We start from the raw sequence: 21,070 nt of genomic DNA, 5'->3' as shown, positions 1-21,070 counted from the left end.
TAAGGCGACGAATTCCTATCAATTATAGTTGAAGCACAATACATGCAAATTTGGCCTGTTAAATGTTTTGAGACTGATTACACGCTTTAAAAACAATATAACAAATAGTCCCATAACTTTATTTGAAATATGAGCACGAACTACTTGTATTCATTAAATTTGACCAAGGTACATGTATAGTAATTTAAGCATTTGTTTTGATGTTCTCCATACTGGAAACTCTGTTGATATTTGTGATATTCTTTCGTTCCTGACAATTTCACAGACAGATATAGGATAATAATTTTTTAGTAATTTTTCGTTACACGCAAATTCACCGACTGCTTCGACGCCCGCAATAAAGGATACTTATTTGTTACTTGTATTTTGGTTCTTTCATTCAATTTCATCGACTATTTGCACATCCATGATAGAAACCTAATTTTTACTTGTATTTGGTCGTTTAAAACATTTTCAGCGACTGTTTGGACGCCCACAATAAAGGATATTTATTTGTTACTTGTCTTTGTTCGTTCCATGCAGTTTCATCGACTGTTTGGACGCCCTTAATAAAAGATACATAATTGTAACTTGCATTTGTACGTTCCAGGCAATGTCACTGACTGTTGACGCCCTCGGTGACGGGTTCTTATTTGGCACTTGTATTTGTTCGTTGCAGGCGATTTTCGACTATTTAACACTATACATAGAGGCTACTTAATTGATACTTGCATTTATTACTTGTACTGGTTTATTGTAGGTAACATTTCCGACTGTTTTGACCTTCTCCATAAAGGAAAGATGACACAAGATGGTGTTTACAATATAACAACATGGAAACACAATCGGCAGATCCAAGTGTATTGTGATATGACAACAGATGGGGGTGGTTGGACGGTATGAATCTATATATGATTTAATAGTTTGTTAAAGTTTTATCTAGTTTTCATTACATGAACACGTTTAAAGGCTCTTTACATATAGATGACGCAGCCACACAGAGCGCGAAATGCACCCTCTACTAGTACAGACATAGCAATCTGACCTGAGGGACAGAGTTAGATAAAGCCCCATGAACAGAGAGAAATCCTTTTTAGATACAGGCCTGTTTGGCTAACTTAGCCCAGCTCTTTGTGAACAGACAGTCTGGTTCTTTAACGTGCCCGGTGTATAGCACCGATACACGCAAATACGTATTTTCCGGGAAGAACCAGGCCTCTTAATTAAGTGGGAGACACTCAAAAGCATCTCAGAAATTTCCAGTGCCTTGACCGGGATTCGAACGCCGGACCTCTGGATTGACAGTCAAGCGTGTTACCACTAGACCAATGAAAAAAAAGAAGCTTGCGCCATTTAAAGCTATCCGTTTTCAGACGCGGCGAATAATCTAGCCATATTTATTACATAACTAATTACATTGTATGTATAAAATGCATTAAAACAAAACATAAGAATCACCTTTAGATTAATCCTACCAATCAATATAAATACACACTTTTTACTGGAAATGGTATTTTGAAATGTTGTAAATTTTCATTATTTTAAGAAGATTTTATAGAGTAGAGTTATTAACTAGTATATAGACCAGAGGGATTATTGGTCAGTGAGGTAAGAACCACTTTATAATGTGAAGATTGGGTCAGTGTTGTCTTTAAAGATAAGTTTTTTTTTTAAACATTATTTGATATATATTTCTAACAAAGACCATTGAATTATAATAAATAATTGATGTAACTCAGTGTTTGTTGTTGCTGTCTTAGATCTAGGTATCTGTAGTTAAAATGGTAGGAATTGGTTTTCATTTACATTCTGCTGGGTTTAAGGTATGGGTTTAAGGTTATAAATTAGCAAGCACGTATAGAGAATGATTCTTTAATTTGATAATTATTGTATAGATTAGACCAAACTTTGTGTATAATCCAAAGTTCTGCTGGGTATATAGTAAATTTATTGGGTCATGTTAAGTTCAGATAGGTGTTACAAGTAGAGAAGATTGATGTACAGTTTAATGACTGCAGTCAGATAATAAGTAGTTTATTTCTTTACCCAGATACTCATATGAAATGGCCATGACTGCAGTCAGATAATAAGTAGTTTATTTCTTTACCCAGAGACTCATATGAAATGGCCATGACTGCAGTCAGATAATAAGTAGTTTATTTCTTTACCCAGAGACTCATATGAAATGGGCATGACTGCAGTCAGATAATAAGTAGTGTATTTCTTTACCCAAAAACTCATATGAAATGGTCATGACTGCAGTCAGATAATAAGTATTTTATTTCTTTACCCAGAGACTCATATGAAATGGCCATGACTGCAGTCAGATAATAAGTAGTTTATTTCATTACCCAGAGACTCATATGAAATGGCCATGACTGCAGTCAGATAATAAGTATTTTATTTCTTTACCCAGAGACTCATATGAAATGGCCATGACTGCAGTCAGATAATAAGTAGTTTATTTCTTTACCCAGAGACTCATATGAAATGGCCATGACTGCAGTCAGATAATAAGTAGTTTATTTCTTTACCCAGAGACTCATATGAAATGGCCATGACTGCAGTCAGATAATAAGTAGTTTATTTCTTTACCCAGAGACTCATATGAAATGGTCATGACTGCAGTCAGATAATAAGTAGTTTATTTCTTTACCAGAGACTCATATGAAATGGTCATGACTGCAGTCAGATTATAAGTAGTTTATTTCTTTACCCAGAGACTCATATGAAATGGTCATGACTGCAGTCAGATAATAAGTAGTTTATTTCTTTACCCAGAGACTCATATGAAATGGTCATGACTGCAGTCAGATTATAAGTAGTTTATTTCTTTACCCAGAGACTCATATGAAATGGCCATGACTGCAGTCAGATAATAAGTAGTTTATTTCTTTACCCAGAGACTCATATGAAATGGTCATGACTGCAGTCAGATTATAAGTAGTTTATTTCTTTACCCAGAGACTCATATGAAATGGTCATGACTGCAGTCAGATAATAAGTAGTTTATTTCTTTACCCAGAGACTCATATGAAATGGTCATGACTGCAGTCAGATAATAAGTAGTTTATTTCTTTACCCAGAGACTCATATGAAATGGTCATGACTGCAGTCAGATTATAAGTAGTTTATTTCTTTACCCAGAGACTCATATGAAATGGTCATGACTGCAGTCAGATTATAAGTAGTTTATTTCTTTACCCAGAGACTCATATGAAATGGTCATGACTGCAGTCAGATTATAAGTAGTTTATTTCTTTACCCAGAGACTCATATGAAATGGTCATCAATTTGACGTTTGAAAAGGATAGCCTTGAATACATATCATCTTACAGTGTCATTTAATACTTAAATGTTTTATTTTTAGTCACTGTGTTTTTGTAATATATGGTCTCATATTTCTTATGGACAGGATTTAATGGATAATTTAGGAATCTGAATGTATGTGTACTGTCATGAAAAGTGAAACTTAGATAAAATATTGCATTGTTCTGTATTGTACAAATATAACAAAATATTAGGGAACATTGCGCCTTATCGCATGTATATGGCTGCATCGATATATCAACTCAATGATTCAACATTGTGTGTGTGTTTTCATCGTATATCTTTTATTCAAAAGTAATGACAAAACATATGCTGAAGTATATCTTTGTCATGAATTTCAATTGGTTACATAGGCCGGTCATTGTAACTTTTGGGATTGAACCAATTCCAGCATAAACATTTTGTGCGGAATAAGTGGTATGTAAGAATGAAACATAGAACAAAAGTCCGCAAAAATATCAAAGATTGCATCTGGAAGTCTGAAAGTAACGTCTACACGTAATACTTATTGTGGCCATCAATGTGGACCTTATGCTATATTGTTCTTCTACTTGTCAGTCATTCATATCGTATCGTTTATGCATGAGTTTAGCTTTTTGAACTTGAATCAAGGAATATTACATCCGGAAAGTAATGTTATTGAATCTTTTAAATTCAGGCTTAAGGTTTGCTAGGTGAGGGTTGGTAAAACCTAACTTGACAGCAAATTAGATATTCTTAGTGTTTTACATCTTTTACTGTATACTGTTAGTAGCGATTTGAAGAGCTGTTTCAATCCAAATTACCAAATACATGTAAGACAGTATATTGGCCACATACGTTAGTGACTAGAAATTATTTCACTATTGTTTAATGCAAACATATACTTAGTCGGTGGTTTATTTTAATTAACAAAATGATTTTATATTTGAAGGTAGTATAAATAGAACATTAAAAGGACTTCCTATAGTTTTTTATGCGCATCTTTCCGCGCAGCTGATACTATCTATGGAAAATTGAATTGAAGTCAACCTTTTATGAAACATGTGACAGACAATCTTAAATATGAGGAATCTTGTATGAAAATAACATTTTCAAAAAGTTGTATCAGTAATGTTGATACTGGTTTATGTTGTATGGATATGTAGCATGCCTGACACGTATCATGCAACTTACCATTTGTGGCTGTGTTTTGACAGCGTATCCTAGTACAAAGGCACTATTGTTCATATAATATTAGACAATAAACTTTGTATTGATAAGACAATAGCTCCTTTCAGATCATTTAGTATTCAATTATAGAAAGGATTATAATATTTTAAAACATCTAGCAGATATAATCAGTTTGGTCAGGTTCAGACCATTTTCGCCGAACAGGTGTTGTATTCAAGCGGTCCTAACATAAAATTTAGCCTGGTGACCCATACATTTTAGGCCGTTTTTATGTTAATAATACAATTTTTTATCTATACACACACAAAAAAAAGGAAAAAATCTATGAAACAGTTTTTTTTTCAAAATTAAAAAAAAAAATGAAAAATTACTATGAGCATCTTTCAATGAAAAATGTTTACAAAATGAATATGAAACAAGCGGTTTTTTTTATTTGTACCTATAATTTTAATGATATAGTTTTACGAATATGACTTTGATATGGAATAAGTATATAATAAAATCCGTAAAAAGAATAAACCCTTTTATGCTGCCTTGATAAATGTTTTTGTTGGTATTTTTAAAATACGCTAGGAATTTCAGCCATAGTGGGTATATTCAAAACAATTTTACACAAAAACAAGCCTGGTGACACATTGGTTTTGTTTGTTTATTGTTTTTTAGCGCAAAATTTCCTATCATATATGTGAATTTGAAAAATAGCAATAGGAAGTCTCTTTAATTTACTTTCTTTGTAAATCTAACTTTATTAAGCTTGTCTACGAAGAAATATAAGTTTCGGCTTAGCCATGACTATTTTGTTTTCTTCGATTTGCTTGATAAATGTACATTTGTTAGACAGTAACCTAATAATCCCTATATACATCGGTGTTTTCAAAGAAACAAACCTTGAAACAATTGTGAATTACCTTTGAGAACTGGCACATTCTTACAGGTAAATAATCAGTTTTTTTAGCTCACCTGAGCATGAGCATTGCTCAGGTGAGTTTTTCTGATCGCTAGATGTCCGGCGTCCGTCGTCTGTCTGTCTGTTGTCGTCTGTCTGTCAACATTTAGCTTGTGATGCGATAGAGGCTGAATTTTTCTACTGATCTTCATGAAATATTGTCAGAATATTAACCTTGATAAAATCTAGGGCAAGTTTGAAAATGGGTCATCTGGGGCCAAAAACTAGGTTAGTAGGTCAAATCAAAGAAAAACCTTATGTATGTGATAGAGGCTGTATTTTTCAATTGATCTTCATGAATTTTGGTCAGAATGATTACCTTGATAAAATCTAGACCAAATTCGAAAATGGGTCAACTGGGGTCAAAAACTAGGCCACTAGGACATATCAAAGGAAAACCTTGTCTATGCATTAGCGACTATATTTTTTAAATGATTTTCATGAAATTTGGTCAGAATGATTGCCTTATTGAAATCTAGTTCAAATTTGAATATAGATTATCTGGGGTCACTAGATCAAATCAAAATAAAACATGCCTGTGATTGAGGCTGTATTTTTCAATTGATTTTCATGAATTGTGGTCAGAATGATTACCTTGATGAAATCTAGGCCAAGTTAAAAATGGGTCATCTTGGGTCCAAAACTAGGTCACTAGGTCAAATCAAAGTAAAACCTTGTGTATGCTATAGAGACAGTATTTTTCAATTGATCTTCATGAAAGTTGGTCAGAATGATTGCCTTGATAAAATCTAGGTCGAGTTTGAACATGGGTTATCTGGAATCAAAACTAGGTCACTAGGTCATATCAAAGAAAATACTTGTTTAAACTCAGAAGACCAAGTTCTAAGTCCAATCTTAATGAAAATTGGCCAGAGTATTTGTTTCCATGAAATCACTAGGTCAAACATGTTTTCACTGTTTCTCAGGTGAGCGACCTAGTGGTCTGTGGGCCAGTTTCTGAAAGTCCTCTAGTTTTTCGATTTCGTAACCCAAAAATTAGGCAAAGGTTCATCCACTTCAGCCATTAATACATTCATTCCGGGATTGTTTAAGACCGGATGTCGCTTTCTACCGTATGTCAAATAAAAATTATACTCATTTTAGTAAACCTTGTGTATGAAAAATGTGGAATTCTCTCTCTTTGAAAGTATTGTTGGCTACACACGAATTCTTAACAGATTGTTTCAATACTGACTTTCAGATATTAGGGTTTTGCTTATGTAACTGTTCTAAATCAATTAAAGCTTCACTGTAACAATGTTTTCCAAATTTTGACGATTTCTACCAAAATTTAGGGGGTCAAAATACCCCACCCCCCCGAGCTACATTTTTGCCATTTTAAATAACTCATAAAATTATCAAAATTACTATATTTTTTAATAAGACATCATCAAATAATTGTGTTAAGATTCACAATTTTATATATTTTCATGAGAAAATATAAAATATTGCAATCACTTTAGGTTATAGACAACGTGCATGCAAATGTAATACATATAAATCACATGCTGTTTCTCAATAAATCAAGCCTATTTGTGTTTCATTCAGAAAGGTTTTGAGTACCAATAATTTTCTTCTATTTTAGATGTCAAAGTAAGCTTACATGTATAATTTTAACCTTTATTTGATAAAGATACTTTAAAATGTAACATACGTAACAGCCGCCACTCAAATTTTCCACCTTGAAGAATTAGCAACATTGAAAATACTCCAGCAATTGCATTTGTATGCTTTTAATTAAAATAAACTATGCACACATGACCGTTATAATTTTGTTGGACATAACCCTGTAACTATTCTCAATTATAGGATGTCGACAAACTACAGTAAAACAGCGGTGCCTCTTTCAGCATCACTGTAAAGATAGCATAGATTTAATAGCATTTTATGGATTCTGCTTCGAAAGATAGCATATTGATAATTAACAATAGACTTGGTTACAGTTTGTACGCGGTCTGAATATTTTTGTCTTTCATTCAAAATAAATACAGAACGTGAGGGTATCTAAGAATCAAATGTACGTTACCTAGGTTTTAGTTTATACTTATTTGTTATAGCTCGATTGTAATGAAAACTTCAAGCCTTTTGAAACCACTCTTTGAGTCCGCTTCCTGGAGAAACCAATACTGGTGCCATATGAGAGGTCATGGTCGTGATCCTAGTGAGGCTCGAAACCAGAACCACTGGATTGAGAGGCCGGCACCTTATCCACTAGACCACCGCTCCTGCCTAGGTTTTAAAGGTCACCTATTCAATTTTATATTTCATATATAATTATTCTAGGCTAATACATAAATCATGCTTACTGGCATCGCAAAGTACCAACTCAGTCAGTTTTTACAGCATTACAAAGATGAAATGAATAATATATTATGAAACATACGTTACCAAGATTACACAGAACATTAAGTAATATTAAAGCTACATTAAGTAACATTAAAGCTATTATAGTTTTGGGTTTCGATGGACTTAGGCGGTTTCAAGACAGAGGATTTTATATTTTAATGCGTTGTTTTGATATTCACGGAAGGTAAGATTGTATTCATCACTGAAATTATCGGTTTATATGCATTATGTGTTCAAAGTTGCTGATATAATTCCTGAAGTAAATAAACACGGCATATTTTGAACTTATGGAGCATCATACATATACAGTACAACATGGGTACATGTAGTGAAACAAATGACACTTTTTGTAAAACATGCTTTTTAAAATAGTTCTGTTTCTGACCATGATGCTTTTCAAATATCACTTAAAATGTGGGACGGAATTACTGAACTACGAATTCATATTACATTCCCTTAACGGAAACATAGATAAGACTCCTTGTTCATATCCTGATTGTGGTATCATTATTGTCAGTTCTGCGTTCTTACTAAAATTCAATATTCTATTTTCAAAACTAAAAACAAATACAAAGAAACTAGTTCGTTCAAAAATTTGTGTATTTCAACTGTTACATTTAGATTACCTTGGTATGTAACTGTGTTTCAACCATTAAGCCTAGTAACTACCTTAATCTAATTTCGGTAACGTATGTTTCAGAACTACACAAGAGGACACATTATAACACCTATATACACCATATGACAGAAATATACTCTAAATTTTGATATGAGAGGTTGCGGGGAGTCACTCTTCGGTATCAGAATAAGTTCATAATACACGTATAAATGCATATGTACATACTTACAGAGTCTGTACTATTTGCTTGGAAAACGCCAGTGGTATATTGATATCTTCATGACATACCTGTAAAAACTCTTTTTAGTTAAGTGCTTTATTCCGTAGTAAAATCATTAAGCTACATCCTAAAAGGGATTGAAACATACGTTACTTTAAATATTAATTACAACAATACCAATAATTATTGCTCATACAACCAAATAAAAAAAAAAAACAGATACGATACACGACTTTTTGATTCCAGGACTTGCTCAATTTATAGCTGCGAAGCTCTGTACTACCTGTTCATTATGTCAAGCAAATGCATGACTACAGATATATTCATAACAGTTTGGCACTATTTCAGAGGAATACGCATTGAAAGGATTTTGTTGAATGATGTATGATATATCTGACTATTTCTATTTCAAACAAAACAGATAAAACTTTCAAGCACAACCTAAAGGTACATCAATATATATGCATCTTAAATTGCTTTGATAGGTTTAGAACTGTATATGCTCATTTCTAGGATACACTGTATATGTAACATCTATCAGGCAGCCATTCTGATACAAATTAATATTACATTTTAGCTACATTCAAAATCCTTTGAATGAAAATTGAGAGTAACATGTTTAGTTTTAAAAGAAATAAAAGCAGTATTTAAATCATATTACTATTATGTCTTTTATGGTACACATTTTGAAAATGGCGCCATCTTGATTAAAACAATAGAAGTAGTTCATATTGGTAACGTAGTTTTCAGTTGAACATTATAAATCCTTTTAAATGTTTAAAAAGACATAAGTGTTTGTACAATGATCTTTTTCGCTACCTCGGAAGAAAGTGACAATTTTATTATATGTTCCATTCTCCATTTCTCATTATTCTACTAGGATACACTGTATATGTAACATCTATCAGGCAGCCATTCTGATACAAATTAGTATTACATTTTAACTACATTCAAAATCCTTTGAATGAAAATTGAGAGTAACATGTTTAGATTTAAAAGAAATAAAAGCAGTATTTAAATCATATTACTGTTATGTCTTTTATGGTACGCATTTTGAAAATGGCGCCATCTTGATTAAAACAATAGAAGTAGTTCATATTGGTAACGTAGTTTTCAATTGAAATTATTTTAACTTCTATTACATCAATGATTACTTAAATCTTATCCATATGTATGTTTGCAAACTTACTTTTGGCGACCAGTTTGAAAATGACAGGACAGTATCTTTCATAGATTGATCTGGATAACCAAACTTCAATCCTTGGAAACTTATTTGGTTTGTTTTATAATACTGAATATCTAAACAGTAGTAGCTCATCAATATTTGTACATGTAGCCGATTTCAGGTGGTCATTTTGTGACCGGTAAAATCCTCTGTAACATGTTTCAATCAATATCAAGTGATTCGTGTTATAGTTTTGACTCTTAAAGAGCTACGCCTCTTTCATATGTGCATGTTTAATCAAATTTAAAGCAGTTATTTGGAAATTTGGAGAGTGGTGGCCGTCTTAATTTGTATAGTCTGCGTATCTAAATAACCTAATTTGTTGGTAGTTTAACAAACATAAACTTTGGGTGATTTAATAACTACGTACAAAATGACTAGTAAGAAGACCTAAGCTAGCATAGAAGAGAACTAAAGTCATCAAAATATAAAAACTTTTGTTGCAGTATAATAATTTTGGATTAATTTGAAATAGCTGTCATCTTGAATAAAGACTTATATTGCTGGATCTGCTTCCATTTTGATGTTCTCCATAGGGAACTTTCATAAAACTTTTGCGGTCGTTTTAGTTTTTGCAATACTTCCATGATTTCTACTGCACTAGCAAAGAATAGGTCTGTCAGTATGCAATTCGCCCAGAAATAAAACATAAACCATAGGTTTAACCAACTGACATTAAAGTGTAAAGGTGTCTGAAATTTCAGTCAATTATTCATTCATTTCGTTTTCTTTACTGTAAACATTAGGATTCTGTTCCTTTATAAAGGATTAAAAGTTCTAACGATATATGTACTAATGTGGTGGGTGGGGTACATCAACCCCTACTTTTTACATTTTATTCAGTATATAATACATATCGTAGCATTCTTTGACAACAGAAGTAAATTATTGATTATTTCAGACATTAAAAGATAAGATTTGTTATAAGAAATGTCGAATAAATGTCTCTTTTACCATCCAAATCAGCGATATCCCTATGCAATGCTAAATCGTATTTATTAGACACCAACGTTTTTAAAATCGTCATTAAATTTTACTGACATGTCGCTCAGACCGACATCCACCCTTAAAAGTTTCCTGAATGATAGTATTACATCATGGTATAGCTCAACCTTTGCCTAATTTCTGGGTTACGACTTTCAAATTTTTTGGCCTTGGCCCACGGACCATAGGGCCATCTTGGCCCTCTTGTTTTATCAAGTAACGAATTTGTTCAAAGTTTTAACACCTGATTATTTAGGCCTAAAATTGTTTGTTTCCAGTATCACGACCTACCCTAAATGTTTGGCCCGACCCTAAATGTTTTTAAGGCCTTGAAGATTTTTTTTCAAGTTGCAAAACTGCACTTGTTGTGCTTTAAACATGGTCAGTGATGTAAAAAAAAAACAACTTACAGTTGATCTAAAGGATTAAACCCCTTATTTGTATTTATTTTTGAGAAAAAGTTAACAATTTCCGAAAATACCTAATAAAAATATTGACCTACCTACTATTAGAACTATGACATCATATTTATTATAGATTAAATGTTAACATAGCATAACCTTAATAATTACAGATATAGCAGAGGTTTATCAGGAACTCAAGTTTTTTTTTTATCTCCTCTTTGTTGCGCAAACAAGACAGACAGCAAATAAATGAATTCGGAAGTCAAATATACTTTTAAAATTGCATTTTGGCATTTTGCTTCATTCCATTGTCTATCAAATGCAAATATAAACTTAGAAATTTTATAGGAATCAAACGAAATTCTCAGCTTTTTCAATACTGTCATAGTAAAGGGCGATGGGTGTATTTGAAAATATCATTACGAATAAATATTCCCCAAGCTGATAATTGATAACGGTTGGACTTTTTAAGAAAATCATCAACACATTTTATTTAATTAAGATAATAATAATAGATATAAAAACCCAACCAGAATCCTTATCTTATCAATGTTCATTTTTTTAAATATTCTTTTCATGCTTTAAAAACATGCATTTTGAATTTTCATTGACTAAGATCATCATTTAAATGCCATCATTTCGTTTTTTCTTCTATTTTCTATCTGAAATGTCTAAAATGGTCACATACATGTATAACGCTTGTAAAACGTTGGTACTTCTTCATTCTCGATCAAATTCTAGTCACACTCACATATTTAGCAACAAGCAAAATTACAACCTTTGTTCTACCCTATCGCCACGACTTCCATCTGGACATACTCGCTATAATTGAATTTAAAAACATTGTTTGTCAGTACCGTATTTACCATCTTCATAACCGCTTCTGTTGAGACATTTGGGTTAGTTCTGCATTGGAGGGCTTCTTCACATGCTGCAAATCCTTCTCGCCTGGGTATAGATGGGTATAACCTGACTTCGTCAAAACATAACAAAATCACTCCATCTGGGATAGGTAGGGGAATCAGTTTCAGTTTGTTTTAGAAATCAATGGTATCTTTTAAATAGCTGGGGCTATTTTCATATTAAATTCCAGTTACAATCTTTCTGTGTGGATTCTCACTCTTTTAAATTTTTGAATTTCCTTTCAGTTTGCAAGTACCTGGATGTTTCTGTATTATATAATATTTTAACTTCTTGGAAATCAGACCGTCTCTACACTTTTTGTTGGCTATCTTCTTAACTTTTTACCGCTCTATATTGTGCTCCCTCATCAGTTTCCATATTAGAAACATTGTCCTTTACTTCCTTTTCTAGATTTTTTATATAATCTTCTGCTTTCACGATTGCGATACCTGAATCCTTGTCTGCCGGTCTTATACCTATATTGTTGTCATTCAGGAGTGTTTTTGTCGCTTTTCTTTCTGACTTGGATAAGTTTGATGTGCATTGACTATGGATGCCATTGATCATCACATTTTTTACCTTTTCTATGTAAGCATCTAAATATTTATCTCTTCCAAGTTCTGGTGAAAAGTCACTTTTTTCTGCTCACACCATGGCTCTTCATCGAGATTTAAACTATAAGACTAGTGTCCTCTTTGTCATAAAACTATTCCTTCAATCGTCTGGTTGTTACAAATGATAATCCTTGTGAAAGGAGCGAAAGCTGAACCTCGTTTAGTATCCTTGACGACAGATTTGTACCAACATATCTTCTGTTTTCGACGCTCTACATTTGGACTGATTTACAACAGGTTTTCTCAACCTTTTTTTGTAGTGAGCCACCATGTTTCACATCTTCTGACGTTTTCCTTCTAGTAACATCATCATCTATAGACCGATCCTGATAGTAGTGTAGGCTATAACACTTTAAATACGCTCAAACTGTGCACTTTTTAGAAGAGTTTGGAACTTTTTCTGATACATAGCTACTACCTATCACAAAACATTTTAGATGTAGAACCAACCTTTTTATGGTAAATTATAAGGGTTAGAGTTTTGTCCCTTGAAATCATTTATAAAAGGCATTGGTATACAAAACCCACCATATACTTATTTATGTAATACAAATGTCGAACCATTTTATGCGAAATGTATATCAGAGGAAATTATTAGTCATTCTGGGTACTCAGAAAAGAAAACAGTGTAATATATGAGTGTTACGACCATTAAATTTGTCAAATTATAGAAAAATTGGACACAATTTTTAATGGTACATTTTACGTTTGGTTTTTGAATAGTTTGGTTCAGCTATCTTTTCGAAAACGATGTTATTGGTAGGAAAGGATATGCTCATGGGTAGTGAAACTCTATTTGTATTTCCTATTTCCAGGAAGGAGGGGTATATTGTTTTGTAGATGTCGGTCGGTCTGTCTTTCGGTCGGTCGGTATGTAGACCAATCGGTTTCCGGATAAGTACTCAAGAACGCTTGGGTCAAGGATCATAAAAAACATAACAAGGCGGTTAGTCATAACGAGCAGATGACCCTTGTTGACTTTAAAATCAAAGGTCAAAGGTCAAGGTCACAGTGATCCGGAACAGTGAAACGGTGTCTGCATGATAACTTCCAAACTGTAAGGTCTTGGATCACGAAACTTAATAGGAAGGTTGAACATGGCCAGCATATAACCTCTATCGATTTTGAGGTTAGTAGATCAAAGGCTAAGGTCACAGTGGCTTAGAACAATTAAGGATGTACGAGCGAATTTTTTCTAACGTTAAGAATTTTTTCATACCCTGTGAGCTTGAAGAACATTAGTTTCTAAGACAAACAAGAGCAGAAAAAACATAGGTCACCGAACTTGTTTTAATTTTAAAGGGTATTTTCTTCACCCACTGTTTACGCATTTCTGAAATTTTGTAAAATTGAAAAAATGTTGTACTTTATAAAACTTATAATATCCTACTTAATCTTATAGGGATTTCAGGTCTTACAGATTAATATGAATATATGGTGATGTCAGTATTATATAAGCATAAATGTCATTAACAAATCTCTGTAATTTTTACATGTTGACATAAATACCCCACCTACTTAATTTTCAATGGAAAAAACATATTTAGATCTACAAAAAAAAATTCTGACGTTAAGATTTTTAAAATATTTTGCAGCATTAATGACACACAAAAATGCTTCAAAATGGAAAGAAAAAAAGTTGGGGTCACCGCGCATCTAAGAGATTTATTAAGAAAAAACTGTTAAAAAGTGGTGAATTTTGATACTTTTTGTTATTTTTGTTTTAATTTATATTTTCTAGATAATATAACGTGTTATCTTGAAAACTTTTATTTTATTTATAGCTTAACATTATATGTATCAGTCAGAAAAATATCAAAACCAAACCTGATCTACTTTAATAGATATTTGAAATTACCTACCCCTACCCCATTGTAAATCTAACGTCAATTTTAGGCAAATGCCAGCCAAAAATAAGGGTGAAAAATTTGTTTTCGCAAAAAGCATAATATATTTGGTTAAATGGTACATTATTAGCCATATTTTAATTATTTAGCATTAATTTTTGGCAAAACTTTTGTTAGAAAGCAATATTCGAAGAAACATTTTTCAAAATGGCGGATATCCTGAAATAAAACGCTCGTACATCCTTAAGCAAATTCTGGACTATAACTTGAGAACGCTTAGGCCTAGGATCTTGAAAGTTGACATGATGGTTGATCATGACTAGCAAATAAATTCTATTGATTTTATGATAAATGACCTACAAAGTCACTGTGACCTGGAACATTTCAGCGGCTTCCGGACAATAACTTGAGAACACTTAGGCCTAGGATCACGAAACATGATATGATAGTTGATCATGACCAGTAGATGCCTTCGGTTGAATTTGAAATCAGTAGATCGAATGTCAAGGTCACAATGAATCAGAACAGTTCAACCGTTTCCGGGTGATAACTTGAGAAAGCTTGAGCTTAGGATCGAGAAACTTAAAGAGGGGATTAATCATGACCAGCAAATGACTCCTGTAGATTTTGAGATCAGTAGGTCAAAGATCAAGGTCACAGTGGCCCTGAACAGTTGAACCGTTTCTGGGTTATAATTTGAGAACACATTTACCTAGTATCACGAAACTTGATACGAAGATCGAATAGGACCAGCAAAGTGACCCATATTTACTTTGAGGTCAGTAGATCAAACGTCAAGGTCACATTGACCCGGAGCAGCAGAACATTTTTCCCAAATAACTAGATAATGCTTTGGTTTAAGATCACATTTTATGACTGGTAAATGACTGGTAAATGACTGGTAAATGACCCATAATTATTGATTTCCATATTCAATATTTCAGACCGTCTGTCTGTCCGTCTGTATACTTGTCAATGTCCTAACAAATTTATCAGATTATTGCCTTCCGCAATGCGATTTCAGATGTGTTTAAATTTACATAATTATCATTTCATTTGACGAGTACAGAAATATCTAACAGCTTTGCAAGAACAGGTTTAAACCTTCAGATCAAGGTCAGATGTAAAGGCTAGTGAATCATATAAACATAAATATTAGCCATAAGCTTGTCATCATTACAAAGGCTTTACGATTTAAGAAATAATTTATAGCAAAAGTGTGCTTTAACACTATTTATGCACGATGGGTGGTTATACGTCGGGCGTAATAATTTCACGAGGGCGCAGCCCGAGTGAAATTATTTGGACGACGTATTACCACCCGAGTGCATAAATAGTGTTAAAACACGCTTGTGCTATAAATTATTTCGATTCTAATATGCCCTTAATCTAAACAGTAGATAAAATATAGCAGCGCTCTTTCTTGGTCGCAACAAAAACTTTGACGTCATCGCACGTTAACGTGACGTCATACTAGCGTAAGAGTGTTTTAACAGAGACAAACATATTAGAATTTCCCTTAATGTAAGCTTATCGTTTGAAGAAAAATATTTTGATCAGGTTTAGTCATTAAATAAAACAATTTTATATACTTGATGCTTTAAATTGAAGTTAATCAGGAGTCAACGGCAAAAAATAATCTTGTAATATCCGAAAACGCAAAGTCTAAAATGTCTTGTTATAGAAGAAGATGTCAAAAATTTCTCTATCGATCTACACACGTACAATCTAATTGCGTTGTAACGTTTGAAATATGACTTTACAGATGCTTAGAGCCATCGAAATCCCATTTTGTTGTTTCGACGTCAAAGGTCATGTCACCGATTTTGAAAAAATGACGCGTAAGATACTTTCATATCAAATTAATTCTATGTTAGCTATTTCAATATTCTATAAACTTAGTGGATGAACATATTGTTAGTGTTTCTAGCAAACAAAATAAAGGTCAATGTCATCTAAGAAGAATTGCATTTTGACATTTTTATTCCTTTTCACAAGTATTTAACCAGTTATAATTGTTTTTATATAAAGAATGCGGTATCCTTTGTACAGTTTTCATGGTATTACCTTACTTTTAATCGGATTTCATTTCATATTGTTTTAACGCCATTTGTATATGTCTCATTTGACAATGAGACATATTTCTTCTGTCCGCCTCAAAGCAGGACTCCACATTTTGTCTCCATACATGCATATATTGAGCTAAATGTAAAAACAATTTGAAAACGGATGTCAACCAGAATCTGGAAAATGAGTTGTCAGGTGATTAGCGAGGCGTTATGGCCCTTTTATTTGTTCACATTTTCATGTTCTTCACATTTTATCGTCACTTATAAAAGAAACATGATTAATACATGCGAAAGGCATGAATATACCAACTGATGTATATATTTTTGTTTAAATCTTCGTCTTTTCGCATTCAGCCCGTTAAAACAAATTTCATTTCGTCGATGATTAAATCTGAAACTCGTCCTCAAATATTTTACGTGATGTTTTAATTCTTGTATGCGTAATAATTTCAGCAAAAGGATTTAAAAATACCAAGACAACACATTCTTTACTAGTTTCGACCTTTATGTCTTCGTCAGAAATAACAACGTACAATACAAACGACGTCACGTCCGTTTGGATGCGAACCTCAACGTGACAAAAAGCGCAAATATAGAATCAGACCTGGGGTAATTAAAAATATAATTGTAATTAATTGCAATTAAATTACAGTTCCTATGTAATTGAATGTAATTTGTAATTGGGTCATTTATCAATTACATGTAATTGTAATTTAATTAATTACAGAGCAGTTTTAGGGTTTAATTGACAATTACATTTCAATTACTTTCCAATTACTTTCCTCTGAATTCAGCAAGAATGAACTTACTGAAACTTAATGTTAAAAATAAATGTTATAAAATACTGCAGTAAATGTTATTAAAAGGGTCAAGGACTATCTTCCCTTCTGCACCTGTACATAAGCTTATGTTCCTATCAGGATTTTTATTTAAGATTCTACAGAGTAAATAGTGATCAGAAATTCCTGTTTCCGTTCTATGGTGGTGGAATTAATAGTGTCAAGAGCTGTGAAACGTATATTCTATTCAACTGGATTTAAAATAAGGCGCACGCATATAGCGGTTCTCCATTACTGAAGATTATAAAGAAGAAGAAGACATGGCACATGCTAATCCAGTTTCTTGAACAAATAGTATATATATGTTTATTACCAGTGACACTTCACTTTAACATGCTAATTTGCATTTCATAGCTGTGAAAAATAACAATAGAATATTATAATAGGTGTAACTCCCTTGGACATAGCTCCTTTGTTCTGTAATAAGTGTTTTATTAGAACCAGCTGGTAATCTTTGATGGTGTTTGTCACTACGTTTTGAAGAAAATGATCAAATTATGATTTGATACTGTTATATGCATCATTATTATTTACATTTTCATCGGAGCAAAAATTAAAATGCTTAGCATTTAGTTTAATCATTTTTTTATCTGTGATAAAATTCGTTGTATAAAATGATACAAACTACATAGCATTTGACACCACTGTCGTACAAGATAAAAGATATAATTATTATTGTAGACATTATGAGTATTCTACAGTTTTAGTGACATAGTTATTCTAGGATGGCTCATGAATGTTTTACAACTTATATTCAATGTGGTCCTTCGGATAACATGTAGTGTGAAGGATAAAAACTTTAAATATATGTTTAAAATGTAAATGATTAAATACTGAACTATACCAGTTAAATTTGAAACATATTGCAGAACCATGATTACATAAACTTCAGAGAAATTCAGACCTCAGAGAAATACCTGACTTTACATGCATCTTCTAACTGAATTCTCCTTGACAATGTATTAACTATTAATTTAGGGCTAACTTTTAGCTCCTTTTGCAATAATATCAAAGACTGAGTGATGTTCTCCTGCAAACACACATTTTACTTTGAGCTTAAATTCAATTTTGAAATAACTGAAATCAGTTTAAAATTTACAGGTGAATGATCATGTATATGTAGTACAAAGTAAAGAACTTTGCTACAGTGTTCATGTAAGAAGCACCCCATTTGGTATTGTAATTGAATGTAATTAATTACAATTTAGAATGTAATTGTAATTTAATTAATTACATTGCTAAATTTCATGTAATGGTAATTGTAATTTAATTGGACATTTCGCAATGTATTTGTAATTTAATTAATTACATTTTAAAGTAATTGACCCCAGGTCTGTATAGAATATATTTCTATTAATGTACATATAGATACGGATCATAATGATACGGCGGGTATTTATCGAAAACATATTTATTCAATATGAAGCAGAGAAAAAATAAAACCCAACATATCTACATGACAAATTTTGAAGTATACATGTGAAGCATAAGCGAGAATTATCGATAGAAATATAGTAAAATAACATTAATTTAAAAGCTAACCACACATAGATGTATATAATTACAGGAACAATAAAAAAATAATTTGAAAACCTTCATTAAAATACGACTTAAAGACAAAGTGCAGTCAAACGGCGGAAAAGGGGACCGAAACAGTAATAAGGGGAGGTAATAAAACGGCAATAAAGTATCAAAATGCTGGAAAATAGAGCAGATATATTCTTAACTTTAATATAAGTTATTAATATTATTTTTAAAGTTAGAAAATATCCTAAAAACAATACTATACAGTGATAATATATAAGCTGTAGGGATTTTATGAAAAAGTTAGTATATAAAACCCAATTAAATGTTACTTAGTAACTGTATTCACACAGTAAACAATACGCTGGTGTTCATGCCAAATGGGTGCACTGTATTTAATCGGTGTATTCAGGACGTTTCACGTAATAACCTATCTAAATCATTATCGACAATATCAATTGGTAAAAAGCTGAAATCATCTAAATTGTGATGAGTACTGTTGAAATGCGCAGCCACGCTACTAGCATATGCAGGATCGCTGAAATTGTTAATGTCAAATTTATGACTGTTCATACGTTTAGAAACCTGTTGTCGTGTTTGACCCACATGTTGCATTTTTTACAAGTTATGACATAAATGACATTTGATGATGTGCAGTCTGTATTAAACCTAAGTTTATACATAGAAGAATTAGAAGAACTAACGAATTCATCAGTTTCTACTATCTTGCTACAATGTGTACATCTAGGTCGGTTGCATTTGCTGGATCGGGCGCTGGTTAGGGTAGGGGGCATTGCAGAATATCTAGATTTTACAAGAAAGTCTTTAAGATTTTTACCACGTTTGTATGCTAACACGGGTCTAGAGGAATGCAACTGTTGGACTGAGACATTTTGCGATAGTTTAAATAAATCCCAGTATTTATGTATGAAAAATTCACGTAGAGTGTCCAGAGATTTAGCAAATTGATTATCGTCAGATATAATACGACGATATCGCTTAGCCTGACTGTAGGGAATACTGTCTTTACAAGTCTTTGTATGATTAGAGGAGTAGAGAAGGTACTGATGGATGTTAGTATTTTTAACATGTACATTGGTGCATATGTTATTATTGGTATCTTTCGTAAGATCGACATCCAGGAATGACACATGTTTCTTTGAAATTTCATACGTGAATTTGATAGAGCTATGTAATTCATTAAGGGCTTTAAGAAAGTTATTCAATTCGTCCAGTGAATGATCCCAGATCATGAAAACATCATCAAGAAATCGAAGCCACAATGTAGGTTTCAGCTGCTGGCTTTGTAAAAAGTCTTGCTCTAACTTACCCATGAACAATGATGCATAGGTAGGGGCGAACGGTCTGCCCATGGCCGTCCCCATTGTTTGAATGTAATTATCACCATTGAACTGAAAATGGTTATTCTTAAGTGTAAGTTCAATAAGTTTACATATACTTTCTACGGACAAACTAGTATCAGACAGACTCTTGTCCCTATTTAAGAAAAATCTGCAGGCTTCAATACCCTCATCATGTGGAATGTTTGTATATAGAGAGGTTACATCCAATGTCACCAAATAACTGTTGGATGATGAACTGCAGTTCTTAAGTTTTGAAAGGAAATCTGTAGTATCTTTGACATGCGAAGGCAATGATTGCATATGTGGTTGTAATACATAGTCTAGATATTTAGATATGTTATCAGTAGAGGAATTGCATGCAGATACTATTGGCCTACCTGGATATCCTAATGGCAAAGTATTATCTTTACATTTATGTAGTTTGGGTAAAATGTAAAATTGGGGTATACGTATCTTCAGCATAATTTCAGCATGTCGTCAGGTGTAAAGGCTCTCGTTAGTTTATCCCTGGTGGCTAATTTAGAATGTTTCGTGTTGTTGAGCGCGGTTTATGGAACACGTTTCTTTGTGTCGCCAACACACCAGAACAAGATTTTGAAAGTTTTGTGTGTTGTTTTGACATGCGCGCAAACGTGACAAAACCAAACTGATGAAGATACATAGAACGCGATAGAAGGATACATTTAATTTCTTATTTAGCAGAGT

The 21,070-nt window shown here is 32.6% G+C and overlaps 1 protein-coding gene across 1 annotated transcript in view; it reads left to right on the top strand.

Moving 5' to 3' along the window:
• Window positions 1-21,070, top strand: part of LOC123543111 (fibropellin-1-like) — a 46,903-nt gene that overhangs the window by 14,690 nt on the left and 11,143 nt on the right. Inside the window, exon 11 of the mRNA XM_053531255.1 lies at window positions 740-876. Coding sequence (XP_053387230.1) covers window positions 740-876 — 137 coding nt within the window. The remainder of the gene's footprint in view (window positions 1-739; window positions 877-21,070) is intronic.

Source organism: Mercenaria mercenaria, chromosome 19 (assembly GCF_021730395.1).
Source record: "Mercenaria mercenaria strain notata chromosome 19, MADL_Memer_1, whole genome shotgun sequence".
NCBI classification, from domain to species: Eukaryota; Metazoa; Mollusca; class Bivalvia; order Venerida; family Veneridae; genus Mercenaria; species Mercenaria mercenaria.
Note: the sequence above shows the minus strand (reverse complement) of the source record. Positions and strands in the feature narration are given on the sequence as shown.